Source organism: Eurypyga helias, unplaced genomic scaffold, assembly GCF_000690775.1.
Source record: "Eurypyga helias isolate BGI_N326 unplaced genomic scaffold, ASM69077v1 scaffold30405, whole genome shotgun sequence".
Classification (NCBI taxonomy): domain Eukaryota; kingdom Metazoa; phylum Chordata; class Aves; order Eurypygiformes; family Eurypygidae; genus Eurypyga; species Eurypyga helias.
Window position 1 is genome coordinate 58,594 of NW_010251290.1, and position 23,570 is coordinate 82,163.

The 23,570-nt window shown below is 40.8% G+C and overlaps 1 protein-coding gene across 1 annotated transcript in view; it reads right to left on the bottom strand.

The window, feature by feature from the left end:
* Positions 1 to 787: 787 nt before the first annotated feature.
* Positions 788 to 23,570, bottom strand: part of LGR5 (leucine-rich repeat containing G protein-coupled receptor 5) — a 37,678-nt gene continuing 14,895 nt past the window's right edge. Inside the window, exons 4-16 of the mRNA XM_010151988.1 lie at positions 23,014 to 23,085; positions 20,328 to 20,396; positions 17,243 to 17,314; positions 16,708 to 16,779; positions 16,533 to 16,601; positions 16,310 to 16,381; positions 13,313 to 13,378; positions 13,038 to 13,109; positions 12,032 to 12,103; positions 9,949 to 10,074; positions 4,665 to 4,810; positions 3,596 to 3,679; positions 788 to 1,878 (exon numbers count right to left, since the gene is read on the bottom strand). Of these exons, the coding sequence (XP_010150290.1) occupies positions 788 to 1,878; positions 3,596 to 3,679; positions 4,665 to 4,810; positions 9,949 to 10,074; positions 12,032 to 12,103; positions 13,038 to 13,109; positions 13,313 to 13,378; positions 16,310 to 16,381; positions 16,533 to 16,601; positions 16,708 to 16,779; positions 17,243 to 17,314; positions 20,328 to 20,396; positions 23,014 to 23,085 (2,083 nt within the window). The remainder of the gene's footprint in view (positions 1,879 to 3,595; positions 3,680 to 4,664; positions 4,811 to 9,948; positions 10,075 to 12,031; positions 12,104 to 13,037; positions 13,110 to 13,312; positions 13,379 to 16,309; positions 16,382 to 16,532; positions 16,602 to 16,707; positions 16,780 to 17,242; positions 17,315 to 20,327; positions 20,397 to 23,013; positions 23,086 to 23,570) is intronic.

Here is a 23,570-nt window from a genome sequence, read left to right on the forward strand (position 1 = left end):
TTCTACTGGCATGGTGGCAATTCAGGACCAAACTCTGCAGAACCTCACTAGAAAAATATCCATGTGACAGTGGCTTGTCGTTTACAATTAACTTTTTAAGTGCTTAACAGGATCTTGATTAACTTCTTTCACACCATGTTAATTCTGTAGGTTTAGCTGAAAATTAAAAACCACTGTGTCTAGTCAAATGCCTTCTAAAAACCAAACCCAATGCCAGTTAAACTATTAAATCAGCTTTATCAAACATGGAACTTCATCGAAGTCTGTTCTGCAGAAACCTCTAGGACTTCAACAGGACTGCTCTTCCCCTTAGATGCCTCGCTGAATGAAGGCCATACGCTGGCGCTTATAAAAGTAGTCATGGCACCGAAAAGCTGTTATTAAAACTGAATTACAATAAATGGGAAAAAAACCCTCAGCCCTGAAAACAAACTGTACCAGGTGATGCTTTGAAAAAAAACGCAGCTTATCAATTTAATGGGGTGTTTTTGCTCTGGACCAGCTGATGCCCTTTCTGAGTAGCGCTGCTTTAAAAGAGAGCAGCTGATACATCTGCGCAAGCTGCGGCAGCTTTCCGTTTCTCTCTTCGTCCCAACATTTCAGAAGCAGGCTGAGAAGGCTCAAGGATTGGATTTTCAGCCTGCTGCAAGTTTTGTCATTGCCCGTTTTCTGACGTGTGTAGCAGTAATTCCGAGGCACTCTCTAGCTCGTACACACACTCCCCCGTACTTACTTTCGGGATTAAAAGATTTGTAAACATAGGTGATTTTCTGTACTGCCGCTGAAACTAGCGGCATGGAACGTACGCGACTGAGGAGAGATTGCAGCTTTCTGTCATTTGGTAAGCAGATGGCAGTAGGGAATCGCTGGTAGGCCTGTCGTACGATATGCTGGCACTCGTGAAGGTTACCAGTGCCTGCGTTGAGTCGCAGGATTGTTTCTCTATGTCTTCTGAATTGACAGAGATCAGACTAATGTGTTTTGATCTCCTCCATAACAAAGTTTGCTTTCGCAGACTTCCCAAGTCCTCCTTAAAGTGTGGATTGAAAAGTATATAAAGGAGTGGGTTTAGACATGCAGGCAGTGGGACAATCACTAGCAGTATTGACTTAATCACTTCTGGGCTGATAAAAGTGAGGTTCAGTAAGGAAGAAAAAGACAAGAAGGCCACAGGGCAATAAAGAATGCAATTAGTAAAAAGTAGCAAGGCTATGTGTTTGACCATCGAGCAGTCCCAAATGTTGTCTAGTTCTCCCTTCTCCAAACTACAGTAGAGCTTTGTATAAGCAACAGTCATGACCAGAAAACAGAGGGAGTTCAGCAATACCAGCGCTACCACGTAGCCCATAGCGGTGGGTTCTCCAAACGGTAGCGGTAAACAAAGCGGCGAAACCCCGTACTCGCTCCCGGTGAGCAGCGGTATCACCGCAGTGATGAGTGCCAACATAAAGCAAAAGCAAATGGCAATTTTTACGCCAGCAATGGAGGATTTAGTTTCAAACTTTGTAGCGTGCTTTACCGAGAACGCGCGTTCAAGCGCAGCCAGGGTAAGGAGGAAAATGGAAGCCTGCGAAGCAAAAATGGAGAGAAGGCCAGTTACCTGGCAACCAATTCCACTTTCCCACCACGCTCCGTACTGAGCAAAGCTACCAAAAGTTGATGCATCCACGCTAGCCAGTACTCCGCTGGCCAGGCCCATCAAGGCATTTACAATAGCTATTAAACCGATCAAAAGTTTTACGGAGGACATATACAACGGAGACCGGAAAACTGTAGCGGACACCAGGATGTTGCAGATAAAGGTCAAACCCACTATGGTCCACACGCCAATTCTGATCAGCCAGCTACCAAACAGGTGGTCACATGGTTTGAAGGGACCTGAAATGACAAAGAGTGAGGGAAACCCATGTAAAATAAAAAATAATTTTGTGCTTTCTAAGACATCAGATTTCATTGCAGGTTCTCAGCACAGCCAAGCAGTGAATTCTAGGCCAAAAGGGGAGCTTTGCTCTTCCTCGGGAGTAATCTGAGACGTGGATAACATGCTGCTCCTATGCATACTGGTACACAAGTCTTTGTCCCACAGCCCAAGCAACCTACGTTGGGGTTTTTTTTTGCCTAAGAGTACAAGTGCAATGGGAATGTCCAGTCTGTAGTTTTAAGAAATGCTGTGATGTTTGGTATCTTTCACTAACCAGGACAGGTTGCTCATGAGTTCTGGTGAAGTCCGATGTAACGGAAATGGACAGATGCACTCTGGTTATCTTATAACGCACTCCCAAGAAAACTCGCTGCCTTTTTGGAGGGGCCTCTGATGACCTGTGGCTGAAGTCACATCGTTATGACTGCAGCTCGCTGTGTGTTCTCACAGAACTCAGATGTATATGCTGCCTGGTTGAAGCTGAATGCTCTGCAGTCTGAAAAACATAGTTTGTCTTGGTACAAGCCAGCTATGCTCCCTCAAAGCAGCTCTGTGCTTCTCCGTGAAGACACAAACCCTGCAGCTGAGATGGGCTCCGTACGACTACAGCGGTTGCCATCAGGCAGGCATAAGCACCTGTTACGTCAGTTTGCAAGTTTTACTAAGATACCACTTGAAAAATCAACATGGAAGCTAAATTTTCTCTTGGGTCTAGTGATAACTTACCTTGAAGACACCAACGTTTTCATCAACTCAGTTATACTTAGTTATACTTAGGCCGTAGGAGAATATGTGATGGACAAATGGTTCTAAATTCTTTAGCTTCCTGCCTTTGCTATTCCTCTTTACATAACTTCTAAAAATGTATTAATATTTGCTGGCTTGGAATGAATGCTGAAATGCTAGCTGTCCCTTGGGCTATTTTGTTCATGTTTCACAATGACAGAACGGCCATGAAAAATGTTTGCTGAATCAGGCAAGCAAAACTTAGGACCATGGCTACTAAAGCTAGAAGCGACCCTCCAAAGACATGTATGTTTCCTTGCCTTAAAGGAAACTTCAGTGGAATTGGTGGCCTGTAGCTCTGTAATTCACTCAGTGTATTACTTTTTCCTTTCTGCCACCCTGTGGAGCCAGCGGGGCACTATTCTGTAAGGAAAATGACTGCGCAGGGGGTCCTTTGTGATGCAGCACGGTGTACATCGGTACAGTAGCCTTTGGTATCTCCCAGACACTGAACTAAACTGTGTGTTGTTCAAGAAGCTCAAGTGTAGAATGACTCAGTGAAGTTCAGAAGAATTACTTTAGCTTTGCGGAAGTCTGACCCAGCAAAGATTCTGCTCCCTGTTACCATCTGTGTCTTGTCAGAACAAATTATGCTCTCGCATTCCCTTGATAAGGGGATCAGTTCCTGTGAAAAGGGGCCTGGAGTGAGGATCTGCCTCAGGACTGGGTAAAACTTCTGATACACTCATAGATAAATTCAGTAGCTGAACAGTTTTTTGGACTCCCAATACAAAAATTTGTATTATTGTGCAATGTATCTATGTTTTTCTCATCAGATTATTGCAAAACACCATGTCACTGTCCTAGTATCAGATTCAGAGTTTGTACTACATCCAGAATATCTGGTAATACTGTGCTTGGATTCCTACCTGTCTGGCAGTTTCATACCTGGAGAAGGTGTGCATTGCACTGAATGATGAGCTTTCAAATCTTCTTCAAAGTCAAGGAAAAAATCTTCAAAGTCACGCTCATCTGTGGGGGACAAAATACCCAGATTTGATACTGCAGTTTTCAGGAAAACTTTGTTAGTACATATTGCAAAAATGCCTGTGGTATTTAAGGCCTGGTCTTGTCCCTTTGCCTGCCAAGCAGTGAGCAGAAGCAGATGCATGCCTACTTGGTTTTGAATTCTGTACTCAGGATTATTTAAAAAATTGGCACTGTCACTTCTCTGAAAATAATTACTTACAGGTACACTCTCCGTTATGTAATTTGCAGTGCAGTGACTGCCTAGGAAGGAGTTTAAAATACGAATTCTGCTGTTGTGCCAGGCTACTAAGAATTGACCCAAGTTTTTCTGTGTCTCTTATGTCATCGCTCTACCACGTATTCTTGGCCCTGTTCTTCTTGGGACTAGCCCTGACCTCTGAGACTTCCTGTTCTGCTGGAGGGAAGATGTGACAGAAAGCAGGAGGATGTATGTGTGCACCTACATAACAGGTAACGGGTCACGTAACAGACCTTGTGCTGAGTGGAAATAAAATACAGTAGTCTCCTGTCCTGGAGAGCAGATGCACTGTGTGGTACCCAGGAAGTGCCAGGAAAAAATACCGGCAGCCAAAGTAGCCACGTAACCTCTGTGACTCATCCCGAAGCATGTGGCCAGCAGGAGAGCCAAGGATGCGTTGCTACTTCCAAGGCTGGCAAGAAACCGGATCTTTGCAGGCCTGCTCTTGTATAGGGTTACATACCAGCACCACTTCCCTGTCTCTCGAATACAGGGAAGATTTCACTTCCCACATTATTATAGTTACTGTTTGGATGGAAAGATGAGCGAGTGAGATTTTTGAAAGGCAGACCTGAAAAAATGAGTTTGCTAGGCACAGGAATGCTTGAATAACACACTGTCAGGCAAGAGAGAGGGACAGGCTGCCTCTCTGACTGCAAAAGAATGTGTTTAACATCACAGGCTGCTCACAGTCTTCAGGTAGATTTAAAAGCCAAAGGTGCTGATTACCTTGAATTTGTAACAACCCAGCATCCTTCCTGTGAAAATCCTCGATGCTGCCATTCTCATCTTTGTTCCACTGGCTGGAGATTTTGTAGTGGCTCTCACAAGCTCCAAAGGCACAGCACTGATAAGCATAAGGCATTTCCATGACCCTGCAGAAGAATAAGGAAGCATGCTATGGTACTCGTTCAGGACCGGAGTTACCGGATTGTACTGTTTCCCTACTGTTAGCTCAAAGGAACTTGGTTAAATAACCATGACTGAACGTAAAAGTATCACAGACAGTCATCGATGATACAACGTGAGGACTTACAAATAAAATTCCACATCAGAAATGCAGATGATTTTTAGGCGAATCTTAGTAAAGGCATAATGAAGTTTTCTTATGTGTTTTCATGGGAGACAAGAGAGTAGGAGATACGTGACTTGCAGCTGAGTGAATGTTACTCCTAGAGCTGTGTTTCTGTTTTATGATTTTGAATGATTTTACAGTGTAACTCAGCAGTTTCTCCATGTTACTATCTTAGTGGTTTCTTTTAAAAAAGCAGATCCAGTGATCACAACTGCATCTACCTGCCTAACAGGCAAAACTGAAACATCACTTCCAAAACGGAATTTCTCCAGTTTGTGAAAAATGAGAACTTTTGGAATTCAAACTTTATCCAGCTCTCTTCACGGTAAGATGGCAAAAAAGGAGATTGTCTTTTGTGCACAGATCAAGAAAGCCGTGTTCTAAACCGGGAGGTGAATGAATCAGAAAGGCTCTCTGTGTGAAAAGAGATGTCACTGAGGGAAAGGTTTGGCTTTATTACTGTGCTAGAAGTGAGCACGGTCACTGCAGGACACTGGATGCTCATTCCTAACTCTTTTAAGATCACTGGTATTCCTAACACATAACTGAGCATAGGTCAGTGAGTTTCTATGACTTTGAGGATTTCTACTGTCAGAAAATTGCTCATTTCCAGTATGTTTTGAATTTAATTCCTTTGGGGATGTGCAAATTCTGGGGCAACATGGAAGAATTACGTATATTCACAGACTACTTCTATTCCTTTGATATATGTTATCCTCTGGACGCAGAGAGATTTCATGTGTGCAGCTCGCCAACAGTACACAGTAAAACCGAAATTACTCACAGTAATTTCAAAAGCCCAATAAACCAAAAAGTGCAAACATAAAGAGGCGATTAGAAGTTATTCTGACTTAAGAGGACTAAAATAGAACTATATCTTCCTTTCAGATTACTTTCAACATGTTGATCCTATAAATGAACATAGTGAGTGTTCCCATCAACCTCTAACCCCCCGGGAAACCTGCAAAGAAATCAGGCTGAATCAGGCCCACTGCCAGCAGGGCTTGAACGTGTGCACGAGCCAAAAACTTGGTACAAAGGGGAACAATAGGAACCCTAAGCTCTAAAGTGATTTTCAAATTAGTGCATTTTAGGGCACTTGGTTTCTATATACTTACATTTCTGTTGGGAATTAGCAACAGTAATCTGTCCCCTTGTACCCAATCAAAAAGCTACACAAGGTACTCCAATGAAAGTTCAAGGTAACCAAGATCCAACTATCAAGTAACCTCATGCCAGCAGATTTAAATATTTAATTTCTAACTCAATTCTGTGCATGCCATCTTTTAAAATAAGGACATTATCTCGATTAAACATTTTGGAACACATTTCCCAGAAGCCCTTCCTAAATAGAACTATGATTAAACCCATAGATTACTACACTATCCCATAGCTAGTCACCGAGCTAAAACCAATCTCAATCCCCAACTAGAAATGCCCCTTTTACGAAAAAATCCCCCCCCACAACAACAACAAAACTTCAGAAGAAACACTGACAGTTCTTCAAGGTGATCACTGCAACTTACGGCTTCAGACCTTTTTGAAGACACTGATGCAGCTGGGGAAAAAAAGATGTTAGGGGATATTTTAAGCTCAAGAGACTAACATAAATGTATTCTTTGGTTGTTCAAACAGCTCAGTTTGCTTAATAATGACATATTTCCAGATGCTATTGGGCTTCTACCAGCCTGCTGGCCTGCCATACACTGGAAATGTGGACCTCTCACGTTGTGCTGGTCCACTGCTTTGATGAAGTGGCCAAAAAACCCCACAGCTTTTAGATTATCTTTAAAGAGCAAGACTGCCATTTCTTATGCTCTCTGTAGGTCTTTCTAGCATCCTTTGCTAAACCTGAACGGTCTTTGCCTTTTTTTCCTCAGGGTTACTAGGATATACATAAAGGCCTCAAACTGACCAATGCTTCTGAGTCTGTGTGCAATGTATCATTGCACAGAATGACTGGGACTTAAAACACAGAGGACTAAACATACTTTGCAATGCAGAGAAATTAGTATCAGCTTTTACTGGTGTCAGAGGAATTTCATAGAATCATAGAATGGTTTGGGTTGGAAGGGACCTTAAAGACCATCAAGTTCCAACCCCCCTACCATGGGCAGGGACACCTTGCACTAGACCAGGTTGCTCAAAGCCTCATCCAGCCTGGCCTTGAACACTTCCAGGGATGGGGCATCCACAGCTTCTCTGGGCAACCTGTTCCAGTGCCTCACCACCCTCTCTGTGAAGAACTTCTTCCTGATATCTAATCTAAATCTACCCTCTTTCAATTTAAACCCATTACCCCTTGTCCTGTCACTACAGACCCTTGTAAAAAGCCCCCCCTGCCCCAGCTTCCTTGTAGGCCCTTTCAGGTACTGGAAGGCGAAATTTCTTTCTCGCAAATGCTACTTTTAACAACAGTAACAAAAACGGCAGCAAGTCTCAGCCATACAGTGCTGGAAGCAGTCCTTTTTATGGCTGGTGCTTATTTGATGTGGGTGATTAGATTTGGACTTTATCAAATTAAACTCTTTTAGAAACACTGGTTAAATTAATTTTTATATACTGCTTATCTTACTGATGATATCTGTATCCCTGATAATTTTTTCCTGCAGCAAGGAATGCCTCTTTCTTCTGTTTTTAGATGAAGCAGCAGAGAACACAAGGTCATTTTCCACCTGACAAGGTGTGGGTGAATGTGTGTCACCGTGAATGGGAGGGCACAGTTGTGATGGATGGAGCAAACCCCGGAGTTCTACACAGCCTTGAACCAAAGCATCAGATAAAGAAGGAAGGAGTGGCTGGCAGCCTGACTACTTCCTCATAGCTTGCCACCGCAGGCTGGGCTCGGCTCTGTAGAGCACTATCGTGCCATTGCTGAAGGTGGGGCAGAGGATGCTCAGCTCTTTGATGTGTCTGTGTATTGAACAGCAATGACCCATTTAGATGAGCAGGAAGCTTTTATACAGGAATTTGTCTTTAATGTTGTAACCAGTGCCGAGTTCCAACAATTACAAAGGGTGAAATTTCATGTTGCTTTAGATCTCCGTTCAAGTTTGGTGCTTCATTGCGTTGTCTGTGCAGTGATCCTGTGTCTGAGGTCTTGGCCTCATTTTGATTCATGGTAAAAATCCTGCAGACTCCAGGTCAGGATTTTACTCCATTCTCTCCTGGCTGGATAGAATTTGTTCTTATGGATGGTAATCAACTCTGGATATATTAATCATACTTTTTATACCTTTTTTTAAGACTTAAGCTACTCTCTGACACATCCTTGTTAATACTTACCCTGAGTAAATACACTGTAGTTGCATTTGAGCCATGTACATCTGGTACACATTTTACTGGTGGTAAAATCATATGAAGTATAATTTTGATCAAAGAATTAAAAAATCTTAGTTGCACATAATTCAGTTGAATAGTGGATTATTCTAGGACTACTGCAGCACTTAGGGCCCTAGGCCATGGTGCATACATCGCTATATATCTGCAAGGTTGGAGTAGTCACTTTTCTTGTGTTTACATTCTTTTAAAGGATCTTCAGGGACTTTAGAATTGTCACATCTGCCTCAACATGTGGGGAGAGCCAGCGAGAGAAGAAAAACTACAGCAAAAGCTCAGCCTCAGCCATTCATGATTTCTTATGGTACTTGCTTCTTGACCTCTGAGACCCACTTGAAGGTCTGTAGTGTAAGAGAGGCCTAAGGCCTCTAGTACTTTGAATGTTCATGTTATAGAGTAACTGTGATGAAGTCACTGCCCAATCTCCTCCGTGACAGACTACAAACAGTGGGTTTATTAAATCTTGTAACGTTTTTCTTCCTCGCCTTGGAACCATTTTTTGCAGCTCTTCTCTCTGTTTATATTAACGTGCCATTCTCGAAGTGTCCTAGCACGGATCCCTCCAGCATTGTACATAGAGGTTTAATCATCTCCACAATTCTACTCATGACTCCCTTATTGATAGCTCCAAACACTCCAGTCCTTTTCGCTAGTGGTAATATCTCCTTGAGTTGCCTGCCTGCTAAAACTCGCGAGACGTTTCCAGTGCAGAAGGCAAATCTTGTGAGGACATAAGGATGGAGTCTCCATCCCTGGAGATACTCAGAAGTCCTGGGAACAAGCTCCAAGTGACCCTTGGACAAGATGACCTCCAGAGGTCCCTTCCAATCTCAACCATCCTGTGATTCTGTAACTGTGTGCACACTAATTGTTTCAAATTTTATGGTATCAAACCTTTTACAATAAAACATGGAAAAATGTATGTTGCACTTGGCATCCTTTAATTAAAATATAAAACCCAAGGGAGAGTTAGGGGACACTCCCAAATACCCTGAAGTATGGGCAAAACTCTCTCTACTCTGATTTCTCTACAGTCATCCAGTGACTGGCGGAGCTGCAAATGATCTCCAGAGAACATTTCCTTCCTGTATCACAGCATCCAGCAGAAAATTACTAGCAGCAAAATGCTTTAGTAATAATGGCAAAGTATTATCTGAATCTTAATCAAAAGATTTCAGAAAAAACATGTTCAAAAAAACCAGGCCAAATATTTTTGAACTTCAGGAGTATATTCTTCCCTTGGTATTTGCTGTGTTTTCATTAAATATAACGGACATTCTGTAAGCACAGTTCAGTAGAAGAAGGACATATCACTAAGCTGCTGGCAATATTGTTTTAACAGCTTTTGAAACATATCACCAGGAAGCAGATGTGGCTCATATTAAGCAAGTACTGGGGTTAATATTTCAAAACTCTTCATAGTTTCTTCAGTTAAAAGTGAGCATAATAAAAGAAGTCTATCATTTTTACCATATTTGCTTTAGTTTTAATAGCACAGATCAAAGACTGACAATACGAAGTAACATGCGTTACACACTGACACACCTTCCGCTGCACACGAACACAAACGTGGCTTATTAGTTTTAATGACATACTCACTTGAGTTCTGGAAAATTTTCAGATGATATCAAACTTTGTAGGGCATGATTTCCTGTTAATTTTAAATGAGTTAAACCATGCAGCCCCGTCACAGGAAAAGAAGACAAAAGGTTGGATGACACATCCCTGCATAACAGCAAATAAAAATCAGCTTACGGGCTTTACATTGGGTTTTTTTTCAGCACTAGAAGTGTCACGTTGGAAAACAGGTTAGATTTTTCTAATTCCATCAAAAATGACTGCATTAAACAGAGGCCCCAGTCAGCAGAGCAAAGCTGCAGCACTGCTCAGGAGTATGCACCTGTGTGTCTAGCAGAAAGCTAACAGCAACACCAAGAAGTTAGCCAAGTGTCTGTTGCCAAATTTCGACATTCATAGTGCCAGTTTTGAGACTAGCAAATGAATCTAAAATCTGTTCGTTACATTGTTTGAATTAAAGGGTGCCAGTGCCAGAACAGCTTCCCACAGTTTAAACGATCCAGTGGGCTGCTGGAGGGTATGGCTGCCTTGAAAGCTCCACAGGGAGCAGGTCGGGTGTGCGGGGAAGATGTTGTGTTTCAGGGTAGGATGGGTCTGGGCTGGAGCAGATGAAGGTGACAGTTCTAAGCTCAGGTTTGTCTCAGGAGCTGAAGAAAAGCACAGAGCAGGGATGCGTAATGGGCCGAGTAAAACCAGTGAATGAAAAAGTGATGGAGATCAAGGAGAAATGGTGAAGTGATCAGAAGGCAAAGTCCAGAGGTACTCTCTGTTCTCTATTTCTCCCTCTCTCTTGCATTTATTCTGTAAGTCTTTTCAGTCCTTTTCATAATTATCTACACTGCAATACTTAACATGGTCAGCAGTGAAGAAGAAGGAGGAAGGGGAGCCTGACGATGCTGAAATTTTCTCTCCAAGGGTTAACAAAGCAAAAGTTTTCATCTCTTGGACTATCTACTGAAATCGAAGGGGTTAGACATAATATGAGAGGTATGTTGATGGACTGGTCTTCTACCTTCTCTGGTTTAATGTGATTCTGTGTGTGCGTGTGGCCCCTTCCTGCCGTAACATAGTTAAATACAAAAGGTAAAATTCTGGTCCTGCTGCAGTAGTAAAAATGACCACTAACTGCAGTCAGACCAGGGTTACAGACTAGCATTTCAGGAAACACTGGCACGGTGTCTTGCTGTGTGTGTGTCGCAGGGCTTTTTCTTTAACCTTCCCTGACCGTTCTGTGCTGTGGAACAAAGCTCCAGTTTACTGCTGGCAGCATGATGTTCCCTCACCCTTTCTTCCGTAGGCGAGTCCTGAGGAGGGCTTCCAAAAAGGGATGCCATAGGCAATATTCTCTTCATGGACATTTTTCAGTGCACCCTTCAGAGGGGAGGCTTTGCACATCAACAGAAATTAATACCCCTTTCCAAATTTAGGTTTCCCCGCAGTTACTGGATTATCTGTGAGCGGAGGACCAGCAGTGTATCTTTGTAATGACCAGGGAGCAGGTTGTCTCGACGCCAGAGAAATTTTCCTTTACGTGTTTCCCATACACCCAGTGCCTCAGGGATTCACCTTAAAGCGGCATTACAGTGAGAGTGGGAAACAGGAAAAAGTACCTAAGTACTGAGAAGTGCTTGTGAACAAGGCCTGCAAAATCGGACTGCTGGTGTTTTGACCACTCTGCTGAAGTTACTAAAGGAGAAGAACTATTCCATCAAACAAGGAATGATGAAATAAAGATGCTTACTGGAAAATGTTTCTTATTTAATTTTGAAGCCAATTCCTTAGTCATGATACATAACAGGAAATATTCCCCACTGCTAAGAGAGGCTAAACTGCTAAGAAATCGAATGAAGAAAGGCAGATACATTGATATGCTCCATGGACCCCGAGTCACTCTGATTACACAGTGTTATATGCAGCTTTGCCGTAATTCCTACGGGAGTTGAACTACAAGAAAGCAGTCATTCCAACACGGATTCAACAGACCAGAAAACTAAATGAGAAAGCCTCAATTTCTGCTGAGTGGGGCACTAAGTTATTACATGTTTTGTATGCTCTTGCAAGAAAAATACGAAAGTTTGACTGTAGAAGATACACAAATACTTACAGTTTGATCAGAGATGGTAAAGAGGAGAAGGCATTGGGGTGAATAATTTTAATTTTGTTCCAAGCTAAATCCCTACAAGAAAAGTGAGTGGAAAATTACATACCCACTGAGTGAATATGGAAGTTTTCATACACTTGATTAGGAGGCCTAAACATAAAAAAGGTATTAATTACATGCAAATATTTTCCATAAGCTGCTGCATATCTCATAGCGCAAAATATTTTTCCAGGTTTTAAATTTTGTTAGTCAGTTAATGATGTTGTTATTGAACTGACAACTTTCTCTAGCCATTCCTAATGCCTTCTGCAGTCTAACACAGTTGTTTTCAGTCTGCTTCACAGCTGCTTAAGGCAGCAGAAAGAAGGGTGGCATGTACGGACTACTTCTAAGAGGTCCTCATGATGTGACAAGAATAGCAAATCCATTGTCAGTAGGCCTAACTTCCTAATCTCAATCTTCGCCACTCCTGAAAAATAAAAAACCAATAAGGAACTCTTAAAGAAAAGTACGGGCTTGATCCTGCAAAGACTTACACCCATGAGTAGTCTCTTGACAAAATTACTCTATCATATGCGTCTGTGTGATAACTATAAATTGACACATGATTACAATCTATTTCTTAAGACACTGTTTTCTCTAAAAAGATTTCCTGCTCCTTAGAGTTATTCTGTGCACCTGCCAACAGCTACTAGCTCTGGCTCTGTATCTCTCGCAGTAGGGAGGCCACAATAGAATAGTTCAGTTGGAAAGGACCCACAATGATCCTCCAGCCCAACTGCGAAACGTTCAGAAGTACCAGCTTGTATAGCTGCAAGTTTACTTCTTTGAATTCATTGCTGCAGACGCTGAGCTCCACAACGTCTGTTCTGCTTTCGCAGTTAGGACCTAATGGGTGAAAGATCAAAGGAAAACAGAAACCAGCATCTTCTGGGGCAGACAGTGAACAGGCAGCATATACCCCATGCTTCTGAGAACCCGGGCGAGTGGCTGTTAGGACTGTACTCACAGAGACCGAAGAGCAGCCAGCTGCCGAAACGTGTCGACTTTGATTTCACCAATTTCATTGTGATGCAAGTCACTGAAATAGCAATAACAATCTCCTCAGTTTCAAAGGCACCTGGAGGACACTTCAGGGTTTTTTAGATTCTGTTCATGATCCACTTCAGTACAGTCTAAGGGTATGTATTTGGGATATGTCAAATCAGCCATCAACAACCAAGTTAATGATGCTCAAACAAATTTGTGTATAGATGCTACTTTTTAGGGTAGTTTGATGCTTACATTTTTTGGAGTTTTTTACATGCAGTAAAACAGGGTAAATCTTCCAGCAGGTTGTAAGACAGATCCCTGTAATACACAAGAAAAGAAAACATTAACATCAGAGTAACATTAAATGAAAAAGATCTTTCATTGTCCACCTTCACACTCAATTTAAATTAACTTTTATCCAGACTCACAGAAGAATAGAAATGTGCAAACTCAGTTACCATCTCTCATCTGTCAGATTTTGATTTCTAGCTGAGGAGGAGACAGGAGGGGAAAAGGCAAGATGTATTAACTCCATATCCTACATTTGCAAATTCCTTGCACTGTCTGAAGATTTCCTGCCTGAAGTGTAGATGACTTCTGAGTGTTTGATACTGGCCATCTGCTCATAAGGAATATTGTATCTGCATCACAGACTTCATATTGATCATGTTTAAATTCTAATAATTTTTATTTAAATAAAAATATTTAATATTTCAAATATTTAAACCATTTAAAATAATCTACTAAATATATATACTCATTTTTTCAGAGAAGATCCTGTATTTTTCTGCTAATAATCACCACGGACTGTAATCAGCTTTCCATTCTACACTTTTAGCTAAGCACTATTGCCTCTGATCCTTAGACTATTATAACTGAGGGAAGTGGTTAAAAAAAATATTGGAACTAACTTTGAAATCAATCACTACACAAAGGGGAAAAAAAGCTTAAAAAATGAGCCAAAACTCAACAAATTACAGAATAACTGAAACATCTGGACTGATTTATACTATAATATAACTAATCAAAACCAAGCCCAGGCAATTTGCAGAAATTGGAGAGAAAAAAAAAAAAGGAACCAAACTCCCGTCCCCCAACCCAACAGTCTCATCCGATATATACATCTTGCTTAGGGAATACTGAATGGGAAATTTGCTAGTGAAAAGAATATAGAAAAAAACCCTTATGCCTATGATTGGGAAGAATGTCCGTTTCCAGTTATCTGATGTTATCATATAAAAGAGTAATTTCTTTTCACTCCCGTTTCAAATTCAAAACCAGTTCATCTCCACCTATTCGCTTCCTTGGAAAAATTTTATTTTCACGGTTACGATTCCAACAGAGGCAATTAGAATATTCCATATTTGATTTGTGGAAGTGGTGCAAGTAATGACTGTGGGTGGTTTTTTTAAGGTATTCCACTCTGCTTTTACTAAGCACAAAAGTTACCATCCATATATGTATATTTTAAGTTATGGCAGAGAAGATTACGGCCTCTGGTTTGGTTTTTTTTCCACAGGTACTCTGTGGTCCAAATCAGACATGACAGGGAAGAATCCAAGTGAGCTGGAGGCTTTTAGGCCAAAGTAAAAGATTTTTGGTATGTTTGGTGGACTGCAACTGTTCTGTCATGCACAGATTTGTGACTTATGTCTTGAAAGTATATCATCAGCTTCAATTTGTACATACTGACACTCCCTCCTCACACATGGAAAAAAAAAAAAATCCCTAATCCAAAACCCTTTTCCCCTCAGCTTCTGTTAGAGCTCCAGGAAATATTTTGTTTATTTTTAAGGATTTTTTCCCACTTTGGTAATACATGAGGCTCTTGGCAGCAGCTGAGGGCAGGTGGGGTTGGTTCCTGTGTGGAGGTGCATACCCAGCTGTGCTGAGGGTGGTCTCTTATGGAGCACTGGGACCATGTTCTCACATACACCTTTGTGGCAGGTGAGCAGACACCCGGGAGGCCTCTGCGTCCGTTAATCCGCATCTGGAAGGACTGTTGGCTAGGCAGGGTGCACAAAAGCAGTGTTTGCGCTTGCAGTGTTTGGGCATGAGCCAGGAAGACCCATCAGGATCGCAGTCCCCGAGTACCTTGTGGGGTTCAGCGCACTGCTACACTTCATGGCACAGGCAAAACAAACGTGAAAACCTAAATGAGGGCTTGGCAGGCTTGTTCCGACGTCATGGGAAGGGAGAAAGAGCAACTCTGAGTACATGAAATGGCTGTCAGATTGGTTCTCCACCCTCTTAAATATCAGCTTTAATATTACAGGGTGAGACTCAAAAATAGAAAATGTGCATTTCCAACAGACAGTCCTACTCTACTATGAACTGTACAAGTTATTAATTACTATAGTATTTATTTGCTTTCTGTTTTGAGATTGCTTATTGTTTTTGAATGATGCAGGACATATTTAAGCATAAGCCTGTGTGCAGACTTTCTTCTGGCAACAGTCTCTGTTTCTGTCTTTTATCGTTCTGGAAATGATTATATTGAGTCCATCAACTAAAACTTAATTTTTTTCTGGAAATGTTCATGACATCCAGACTGGTATTCAAATAATGTGTTATAATTAGTGCTATTTCAATGTTGGCCAGAGGACTAATACCAAATACATTCCTAGTGATGTAATACATAGAGGAAAGTGATGTTGGCTCATTCTCAAAGAAGCGGACACAATGATTGCTTTCGTTAGTGATTAAGCAAACTCCAAGGAAATTTCCAAGCTAAAATAATATTGAATATTTAGTATAAAAAATATGCCCCAATTATGCCAAGGAATAGTCTATGAAAATTTCAGTCAGCTACTTATGTCTGGTTGGGAAAGAAGCTAAAAGAGGGGCATAACAAGGACTCAAAACTGCAGTCCTTACACAGTTGTATTTTCCATTCACCTCACTGAATTACCTGCCTTGGTGAAACAAGAAAACCCAGACTGCTGTAGGAGAGACAGAATGAATAAAATAAGGTAGTTCTGCTGTTTTTTTAAAAGAATTCAAGAACCATTTTACCTTTTCCTAAAAATATGAAAAGGAGTTATCTTTTTCAGCAATGTATGGGAATATCCTGACTGGTAAGTGGGAACTTTTTGAGTAACACGGGGGCCTGCTCCCTGAGCTGAATTCCTAAGAAGTAATGTGATACATAGAAATAGCAGTAGTTGGGTAATTTTGAAATCATAATGATTTCATTTGCCCGTTAATCTCTTGCATTAATGTGATGTTAATAATCTTACTGAAACGTACAGCACTTGGAGATTAGGTAACTGGTCACAAGCTGATTTGGGGAGAGAGGTGATCTGTGCTCCCGTGAGTGTCCTGTTGAAAGTATTTATAAAAAAAAAAGAAGACAAAAGAAGACGACTTTGTTAAAGATCTCAAAACAAATACATTTTTTTCAGAACATTCTTTAGAATAAGTCAATATGCAAAAGAATAAAACAAAACAAAAATACTTCTCTAGCACTTACAAACTCTCCAGACTTGTAGTCCCTGTCAGATCAGGAAACTCTGTTATCTGTGAAGCACCATTTAAAGTCCTAGAATTTAAAACCAGCATTCAGTAAAACTGTGGTGAGGGGGGTGTGGGTTAAATCTAATATTGTGATACATAACGACAATTAAAATAAAAGTTAAAACACATACAGAGTTCTGAGTTCTGGTAAGTGTTGAAAAGCAGATTTTCCAACAAGCTGGATAGGGTTATCATAAAAGTGTCTGCAAAAATAGGACAGAAGGCATTTTATGAAAAATATTTTAGAAGATTCTAAATATATTACGTGATTATACTGTAAGAAAATGAGTAAACTCCCTATGATGAATCACAGACTGTGCACCTCTGGTTGTAGCAGAGATGCACCTCTGGGCTTTTCTCACCCACTAATCTATATCCATCAAACACATTTCTAGCTTCTACATTGCCAGTAATGCTAAGAGACTTAGAAGAAATAATTCAAATGAAAGGTCAAAGGCCAGAGACCGTTACTCGCTTCCCTTAAACAGGGAATGCAAACTGCCATTCTTTCCACTCAGCTGAAAAGGTATGAGCTTGTTTGCTGGTTTAATGATGTGCTGCACAGTATGCTCCCAAGAAGCCCCACTGGACAATTAGCCACCAATACGACACTTAGTTCCACGTTCTCCAACAAGAAGAGTCACTGAAAAGACTATTATCACTTACATTGTAATAAGTGATGGATTACCCACAAACGCACGCTCAGGTATTGACTTGATGTTATTGCTATGAAATCCCCTACAAGAGGAAAAATGGTTTACACAGGAAGAAATAAAAATAAGGCACAATCTGTATTCACGATGCACAATGATTTTTTTTGTTTGTGATAAGGAAAGTGTCTGTCTGTAAAGGTATGTATGACCTTGTTTGCTGGAATAAGACATAACTGCAAAAAAGCAAAAGAAAAGAAAGCAACAAAACGGTTGGGATTCTGCACTTTTCTAAATGAACAAAACCATTCAGATTAAGTAAACTGCAAAATGGCATTTTAAAATTCAGATGCCCTCAGTGGGAAACTGCTTTGTAGCTGTATGTCACGTATCTATGAATCTGTGTGTGTATGTATATAATGTAAATATACACACATGTATGAACTAGTAACACTAACAGTCAAATATCAATAATTGAATAAATAACAGTAAAGTAATATATACATTTCTCTCTGTAATTGTTAAACTGCAACTATGTCTTTTGCTGGGATAATAATGGATTGCACAAGTTTATCAAGTAAATTGTTTTATACATTATATTGTAATCTGTTGAGCATCCCACAGCCACCTTTTTGTCAAAGTATTTTAAATGTGGACATGAACAAACTATCCAATGTAGTTGTGCCTGATGGACAGAGGGCCAAATCTTTGTCTCATCATTAATTACTGCATTTTATTCATATGAGTAATTCCTCATTGTGATAATCAAAAGAAACAACTAAGATTTCAAAAGAACAATGATGATTTGTGTGGGAAACTCCCATTAGCTCAGTCGGGTATGAAAAAGGCTTCCCAGCTTAAATTTACGCATTTAGAGAGCCTCAAATTGTTCACTGATGCAAGCACACTTGGCCATTACTTGGACAGGTCCCACATTATCGGTTTTACTTGTTTGGGCATTGTGCTACTGCTGATGAGCTGCAGAGCAAGGCTCTAAATCCCTAGTTCTTTTGCATGCAATAAGTACTGCATCCGTGCAGATGCAAACTCTTAGCTCTATGAGGATCCCATCTAGACTAGTTTTGTGGCTGTATTGGATGGGATTCCTTGCATGGCAGAAAAGCTAAGGAAATGGCACTACTTCCCAGGGCAGTATTAGGCCCCTCATCACCATTCTGACTCGAGTTAGAGTGAGTGAGCAGCCCCATCATCAGCCAAGAGCTCACTCCAACGCACTCATGCACAGGAGAGTCTGAAGCACTTCTGAGCTGTCGTAAGAGAGTGTGCTCAGGGCTGCAGCCTGTGTCGGGGGGCACTGTACCCAAGGATACACCCTGTCTGAACTGAAGGCACTTTATAGCTATCAGTCCACATACTGAGTGAAGAGCAGTAAAATCTCTCTGCACCCTGGGGTAAAAAGACTATATTAAGGCCTCACTGGGAAAAATGCTTCTATAGGTATCTTCAAAATCCAGTCCGGAAAACATTATGTACGCATTAATTGTGGGTAACAGCTCTACCCACTTACTTTGGAGAGATAACTACTCGTACAGCCGAGACATGAAGTGCAGAGCACTGGGGACAATGATGCCCCTGTGGCATCAAATGGATATGGCCCTGGTTTGCTGGCCACTTGCCAGCAGATCTCCAGCTCTGCCTGGCTGCCTTGGATGCCTCCAAGCTGTAGACAAAAAGCCATAGTTGGTGTTTTCAGCCCAGGCACAAATTCTGAGTGAAAAATGAGGTCCCACCCAGAAACACCCTTACTAAGGTACCCTGCAATGAGCTGAACCTCTGTGGGCCTGGGCTCCCACTCCGTTGAAAATGGTAGGACATGCACAGCCTTGCAGGAGACATCTCAAGCTATTAAGATCGGCTTCCAGGGCTCAAACAAAGCACTGAAGCACACGGTCACATGGTCTCTGTGCTGGATTTGTGACATCAGGTTGCAATTTTACACTCCAAAGATTCCTTGCACCTAGGAGCTTCTCTGAAACAACAAGTTTGGTACTGAGAGGCGAAATCTTACAGGGCCAGTTAGCAGGTCAGGCAGTTTGCTGGACTGGGCAAGGTGCATTTACAGCAAACCTGGGTTATCCGTTTGGCTACTGACTCCAGGCAATCCTTCAAGGCCACTGGATGTCCTACCAATTATTTAGATGACAGATGATGTAAGAGCAGCTGAGAACAGTTGGGCTGAGATACTCATAGCCCCCATCCCTCTCTGGAGCATGCTCTTTGCCAGCACTGGAGGTGCTGAGCTGGAGTCAGCACTGCCTGGGGATCCCTGCTTTGGAAAAAATCCCAGGTAGATACTTAAAGAGTTAAGCTTTAAGATCAGTTAGTGATGTAGCAGGGGTACAACCATGTCCAACTACTATATGACTACCTAGTTTTTTTCAAAAATCTGTGTTGATGGTACCAGTAACATGGTAAGGAATTCAAATGGAAAAAACTCTGAACACATGCGTTGATGTGTACATTGTGTGTATGATGTGTAAACATAATGTCATTGATTTCTTTATAATGCAGCTGTTTCTTACAATAAACTTGGCTGGTTTCTTTTAATTGTTGGGGTGGTTTTTTTGTTGTTGTTGTTGTTTTTTTTTTTAAATGGAAGTTATGTCTGTGCATCCAAAAGTGTTTTCTTTACAGCATTACTAAGAACTATCTATATTGAAAAGAAACTGCTTTAATTTGATGGGGGGAATGGAGGGTAGAAGGTGGAGACATTTAAACCTGATGGACTAATAATGGTGCCACACCTTCTCAGACTAGCAGGCTGTGAAATATTGGATTGTTTGCAAAATTCAACTGTTGTGTTTAGGACTCAGAGTGAATTATGTTTATTATTTACCATTTTCCAAGGCTGAATTTCCTGGAAAAACGCACTGCACAATGCAGTACAAAAGTCAAAGTTGTCAGAACGTGAATGCTCTATACTTGATGTTGAAAATGATCTTTTATGCATGTTGGCATGTTTACTAGCTTTTCCTGGGATATCAGTTTTTCAGGATTACTGATAAAATCACCAGCATTAAAAAAAAAAAATCATGCACTAGACAAAACATCCTCCTGCCTAATATGAGCTGTGTACTTACAGTTCTTTTAGGTTTGTTAGTGTCCTGATAGCAGTGGGGAACTCGTCCAGACTGTTGTAATTTAAATCCCTGTGTGAAAATAGATTTTATTATTTAGGTTATGCACTGCATAATGGGTAACATAGAATTGTTGGCATTTGTAATGAAATATCATCTCCCATGCACTGAATAAATACATACAGCCAAAAGCCAGGAAATCCTCAAAAGTGTATGGATGTTTTCCAACAAATTCTATTTAGGGAACATTATCATTCCAAATTTTTTATCAGCCTCCTATTTTTAGTTATATCTTAGCTATTCTGCAATAAAAAAACCTGTAAGTGGATTCAGATACTACTAAGGGATTTGCTGGTTTGTAAATTGCTCATCTTTTTCATTACTTGAAAGTATTAATGGGAAAAAAATCTTTCCAACAGAATATTCAACAACTTTGTATGGTGAGCTGCATTTCACATGGCTAATGCATCTTAATATAAAGACATTGTTTCCTCTGACTCACTCTCTAGTTGTATTAGTCTTTTTTTATTTTTTTTCTGATGAAAAAATCTTTGAAGAGGTTTTTACCAGTGGTTAAGTGGTAAAAATAAAAGATACTGGAGTTTGGAGGATGAAAATGATTGGGAGGAATCTTACTCTGGCTGAAAGTGGGAAGACATGCAGTAAGTTCAGTGTTACCATTAACTGTGTTGTTAATATTCAGATTTGTCCATATTCATGCAGAGAGTATTTCTAGCCACACAAATTGTAAAAACTGTAGTTTAGCTAGTGTAGTGACCTCTGCTTTAAGCACTGCTCATGCTGCAGGGGTAATTAGACTGGATTTTGGTAAGCTGAATTGACTGCAAGCCTACTCCTGCCCTCAGCATGCAATGTGCATCCTTCAGCATTCAGGAGACCCCTGAAACTGAAACCGAGACATGCCAGTTTACTGTTGCTCTCTGGCACTACTTTGTGAAGAATACAGTCCAAACAACTTAAGCAAAAGCCTTTTTGAACAGGCAAAAGACAAGTCACAGTTTACAATAGATTGAAATTGAAATAGTATCAGGCTGAAGTAATGCAGGCAGGAAACTGCTATCTGAACTCAACAAGGCTTTCCTTCCTGCTTGTAAATCTCTCTCTCCTGCTTATTGACAAAAAGAGATTACAGGCGTGTATGGTTTGGTTTTGCCCTCCAGTGATATGTGATTTCCAGACCTATGCCTCAGTGCAAACAAATGATCTTAAAGCTGGTGTCCATCATTTACATCGAGATCTCTTTAGATTATCTTGAAACTCTCTGGAAACTGGTCTACACAGTACGCAGCTACTTTGCTTGAGGCAAGTGCTACATTCCCCTCTTGCAGTGAAGTGGCTGCAGCCACACAAGGTTCATGACTGTCCTCTATGTTTTCATCTCTCTCATGCCAGGTGGCTGAGACTGGGTTTGCACTTAATTATTCCATTGTTCTGTTTTTCCCCATTTTTGACTAAATGCCATGTGAATCTCACTTTAAAAACCCAAAACAAACGATTACATTTTCCTTCTCTCTTCTCCCTTTCCTGTCCCCCTTTCCGGTGCTACACTAAGGGACTTCCTCTCAAATCACAGCTGGCTAGAAGTCAAAATTACAAAATTGCAATTCAGTGCCAAGGGATCAATGTAATCAAAAGTAGTGATAAAAAAAAGAAAAAAAAGGCCAAAACGTCTTGCTTTCTGTTCTTAATGAAACATGAAAATGGGCAGTACGGAGTTCTGTGGATGAGAAAGCAAAGAGTCACCTTTAGACTAGTATTATTCGTATTTGAAACTTTATCTATCTCTTCCTCATAGCAGGCCTTTTAGATCTGTCCTGGTTGAGTGAAATATCTAAAATCTCTGAAAACGATGCAGCTGATTGTGGCAGGTGCCAGGGGGAAGGATATGCAAGGTTTTACTGTCCCTGTAGCATTTTTGGGGTCTGTGGTCTACTCTAGCATACGACATTTTTATTCGATTAACTCTGTAGTGACACTCTCTGCTAACCATCAGCACTGTGTTCCTGTTTGGCATCCTTCTGTAGAATTACTTTTCTGTTAGAAAACTTCAGAAAATTTGAATTGGTCTGAACAGAACTACAGGGAAAACTTGAGGGAATTTCTATCTTTACCAGCGCTATTCTTTATCAGAGTTCTTTAATGACAAAACCTTGGATACAACTGAAACAGTCCTCTTCCCGCCCTTGTAAAACACACGTATAATTTGGCTACCTGGCACTTTTGCTTTTTAGAGGGATAAAAAAAAATAAACCCATCTCATTTTATAACCCTTCTCTATGGCAAGACAGTTTCTTAATGTTAAAGCTTTTCATTGTGACAACTTCCCAGTTTAGCCGTTAGCTTTAGTGATTGAAAAGGACAAATAGATAGTACTAAACTAGGCAAATGTAACTGTTCATGAATAGCCATTTCTTTTTCAATGCTCAGTACAGTTTTCAACCATCCTTCAAACAATTTATCAGTTGACAATGCTTATTAAAAAGGCAAACTAATTTTATAGTAAAAAATAGGATTTGCTACATAGAGTCATTGTAAACCATTACTTAGATCCTGTTGCGATTAGTCAAGCCAAAAACCACATTTGGCTTTTAGGCTATTTTTATTCTTTCAGAATATTAATGAAAACACTGGGAAAAAAAAAAAAAAGACAAATAAGAGGTCAACTCACAAAGTCTCTAGGCTGTGGAGCCCATCAAAGCATTTCTTTCCCAGGGAGTAGATTCTATTGTTATGGAGATGTCTGTAGGGGAACATTAAGCACACAGTCAGGAAAGCACACTGCACACAGTGGACTTAAGCAAAACATTTTGATGGTTAAATCAAAAGAAACTTATTTTCAGGCATGCACTGATTATATGCAAGTCATGCTTTTGCAAGAGCATGTATAGAAGGCACCTCTGCTGCTGTCCCCCCTTTTCTCCCCCCTCCCGATATCTCCCCACCCACGCAGGCTGCCGTTTGGTTTCATAGAAGGAATTTGTTTTAAAACCACCAAGATTGTTTAAAAAGGTTATATCCTGGAGTTCCAGGTTGGGGTTTGCACATCGAATATGGGGAAACTGTACCGTATTCTCAGCGGTGGCTGATTAACGGGTTGCCTTAAAGAATGTGTGTGAGGTGTATATGTGGAAGATGTTATTTTCAGAGGGTCTTAGAGAGTATGGCATGGAACAGGAGCAGGCGAGGAGCTGGATAACATGGCAGACAGGAAAGGGACATTAGTCT